General features: G+C 34.0%; 1 protein-coding gene across 1 annotated transcript; it reads left to right on the top strand.

The window, feature by feature from the left end:
• The first annotated feature begins 839 nt into the window (after positions 1–839).
• On the top strand, positions 840–3,219 carry LOC126598637 (calcium-binding protein CBP-like). The gene is made up of 5 exons (XM_050265002.1): positions 840–1,325; positions 1,813–1,859; positions 2,248–2,423; positions 2,587–2,605; positions 2,880–3,219. Exons 1-5 carry the CDS (start codon positions 905–907, stop codon positions 2,982–2,984), a joined length of 768 nt encoding a protein of 255 aa, XP_050120959.1. The 5' UTR covers positions 840–904; the 3' UTR covers positions 2,985–3,219.
• Positions 3,220–3,468: the final 249 nt, after the last annotated feature.

Raw genomic sequence — 3,468 nt, forward strand, 5'->3', positions numbered from 1 at the left:
TGGTATATCTATCGGTACAAACATGTAGTTACATTGATTCAATAAAATGCATTTCGATCAATATAATGCATTTCATTACGTACACTTTGATACACACACTTGAGCATTGACTTTTAGGTACATTAATTCAATTATTATTTCGGTAAATACATTTAGGTACATACATTTTGGTATTGATATTTAGGTACATACATTTTCGGTATTGACATTTAGGTTCGTACATTTTGGTACATACATTTCGGTATTGACATTTAGGTACATTAATTCATTATAATACATTTCAATACATACATTTAGGTTCATTATAATATATTTCGGTACAATCATGTAGGTACAAATATTTTGGTACAAAAAAGTCAATTTTATATATTTTGGCACAATCATTTCTGTACACTTATGTATCTATATATTTTTGTATCACAATTTTTTTTTAATATTTTCTCATTTATGTTCATTTCTAATTAAAAAGATTAAATATGTGCATATTAATAAAATTAAAATTTAATATGGAGAGATTAAATAAAAATACACATTAAATAAGAAAAATTGAATGTAAATTTTGATAAAAGTACACTCAAGGGATTAAATTGAATATTTAATCTAGCATCAGGTTTTTTTTTAAATTTTGATCTTTTTCAATGACTAATGTTCAAAAACCCCACATAAAAATGCTTTGATTATAGAAAGGTTGTCCAAGTATTTTTGATAAAAAAGGGTTTTGTGAAGATTTGTCAGGATATTAAGAAGATGTTGACGAGGCATATATTCTAAAAACTAGAAAGTGCCGGTAATTACCTCGCCTTTCCAGATCCGAGCTTGAATATAAATATCCATCCCGATCAGTTTCAAATTCTGCACACACTCCTAAACCAAATTTTCAGATCTTCTACAAGAACTAAAGAGAATGTCAGGCTACTCACACTCTCCTCCCGGCTATGGCTATGGCTACGGCCACGGCTACGGCAGCGCTTCACCTCCAGGTCAACCCTACGGTGCACCGCCGCAAGGGCAGCACCAATACGACCATAAAGCCCGAGCCAACGGTGCTCCAGCTAAGCCTCACAAGAATCAAGCCCACGGAGGCGGATACCCCGCGCCTGCTCCAAGTTACGGCAGCCTGTTCGCGGCTTTGGTTCCGTCGGTGTTCCCGCCGGGCACGGATCCGCAAATCATATCTTCCTTTCAGCTGGCAGATCAGGACGGTAGCGGCTTCATCGACGACAAGGAGATGCAGAGAGCTCTGTCGTCGTACAATCAGAGCTTCAGCTTGAGGACTGTTCATCTTCTCATGTACCTTTTCACCCAGACCAACACCAGGAAGATCGGTAACCATTTACAAACCCTAACACTCCATGCATGCATATCTGTGATTTTCTCGTTGAATTTGAAATTTATGCTCACCAGTTTACTTATTACTGTTGGATTCGTTTAATCTTTGATATTTGTATCTATCAACCGCTCAATCTCAAAATGTAAACTCATTATGATAAATAAAGTGATGAACGTCACTATCATTTGAGTGTGGTGAGTAAAAATATTCTCTTTTCGGAGAATTACTTATTTAAAAAGAGACTAGGTCATCATGGTTACTTAGTTCATCATGTCATGTATAAGTTTTTCGTTACATGACATGACATTTCATTAGTAGATCGAGACGCCACTATCATGGTGAAGTCATTCTATGCAAGTTGTGTGTGGGGGTTAATTTGCTACAATTTATCTTTGTAGCTTTCAGTGTAGCTCAATTCACTATTAATGAAATAGTCGATGATAATAATATTTATTGTGTGTGCGGGTAAATTGTGAAAACAGGACCCAAGGAATTCGCTGCACTGTTCTACAGTCTTCAAAGTTGGAGGGTAATCCCCCGAATTCCCTTCTTTTATTTATTTATTTTTTTAATGGATCGTTTGATAATCATTTTATTCTCATTTTTCAGTTTTTATTTTTACTGTTTAAAAAAAAAATGAAATGTATTAGTACTTCTTTCAGTTTTCAGAAAATGAAAAATTGAAAATTACTTTTTTGATCATTTTTCAAAATTTTAGTATTGAGTTTTCACTTTTTTGTTTTAGTTTTCATTTTTTTGAAAGCTGGAAATAGTTACCAAACAAAATTTCAGTTTTTGGTTTAAAAAAAAATTCAAAACTAAAAACTAAAAATGAATGGTTATCAAAAGTCCCCTAAAATTTTGTCTTCTAATTATTGTGTGAAATTAACTGTTTTGTAATTGGTGTGGTTGATCAGGGAGTGTTTGAGAGGTTCGACCGGGACAGAAGTGGGTTCATTGATGCAAATGAGTTGAGAGATGCACTGCTGAGTCTGGGATTTGCTGTCTCACCTGTAGTTTTAGAACTGCTGGTCTATAAATTCGGCAAGACTGGAGGCAAAAAGAGGGCCATTGAATATGACAATTTCATCGAGTATGTTTCCTTTTCCTTATTTATATCATTCTTTTCTGGGATTGGCTTGAGGATCAAATTCTTATGAATTAGATACTTACTTGATTTCATTTGGTATATTTTATATTACGTTTTCTTATCGAAATCTGATTATTCCTTGTTCGTTTATTTTGGTTAAATGCAGGTGCTGTATGACTGTTAAGGTGAGTTCGATGTTCACTGAAGCTTATATTTTGTAGTTTTAACTGGGGAACTTGTACTCGGTCCTTCGGCTTTAGATTTTATTCCTACTTTGATAATTGAGGTTTATTAATCTGTTCTTGCTGTCTACGTATCTTAAAAGCATCGGTGTGCAAGTTTAATCGGATTTGTGCGTAGTTTGTGTGATTGAGTATTCAAAAATTTAAATTAGTGGGTTAACCGATAAACTTTCAATACTTAATGGAGCGTGTTCTTTTGTGATTCTTGTGTCTTCAGGGATTAACTGAGAGGTTTAAGGAGAAGGACAGAGCGTACACTGGTATGGGAACTTTCACTTATGAGGAGTTCATGTTGACTGTCCTGCCATTCCTGATTGCGTAGGTTGTGTGTTGTTTAAGGCTTTATGAATTCGGTTCGTGGTTTTACAGTGTATTGTAATATCTAGCTCTTTCTTTCCTGTGTCTTAGCGGAGTGGAGTGCAGTAGCTGTATTTTTTCACTATATAGCTTTCATATAATAAGGCTTCAGCGCCTGGTTTTACCATGTCTTTAACTTTTGCATCATTTTCCAATTAAAGGTTGATGTCGTTGGAAATAAAATTTTCTTTGGCTAAGAAGTGAGATGACTTTGACATCATTTTCCTATTTAATTTTTTTATTTTAGGAAAAACATGAAATAAATAATAAATAAAGGGGACTTCTCCCCATTTAATTTTAAGAAAAACTAACAGAAAGTCCAATTTTTTTTTAGTTTTATTAAAAAATGACAAATAAAGGTGTAGTGAATAGTAGTCAGGAAAGGTAAAAATGTGGTTTTTCGTTAAAAATGAACAGTACCGAAAGTGTTTCGTTAAAACTCCCTTTAT

The sequence above is a fragment of the Malus sylvestris genome, chromosome 14 (assembly GCF_916048215.2).
Source record: "Malus sylvestris chromosome 14, drMalSylv7.2, whole genome shotgun sequence".
Classification (NCBI taxonomy): domain Eukaryota; kingdom Viridiplantae; phylum Streptophyta; class Magnoliopsida; order Rosales; family Rosaceae; genus Malus; species Malus sylvestris.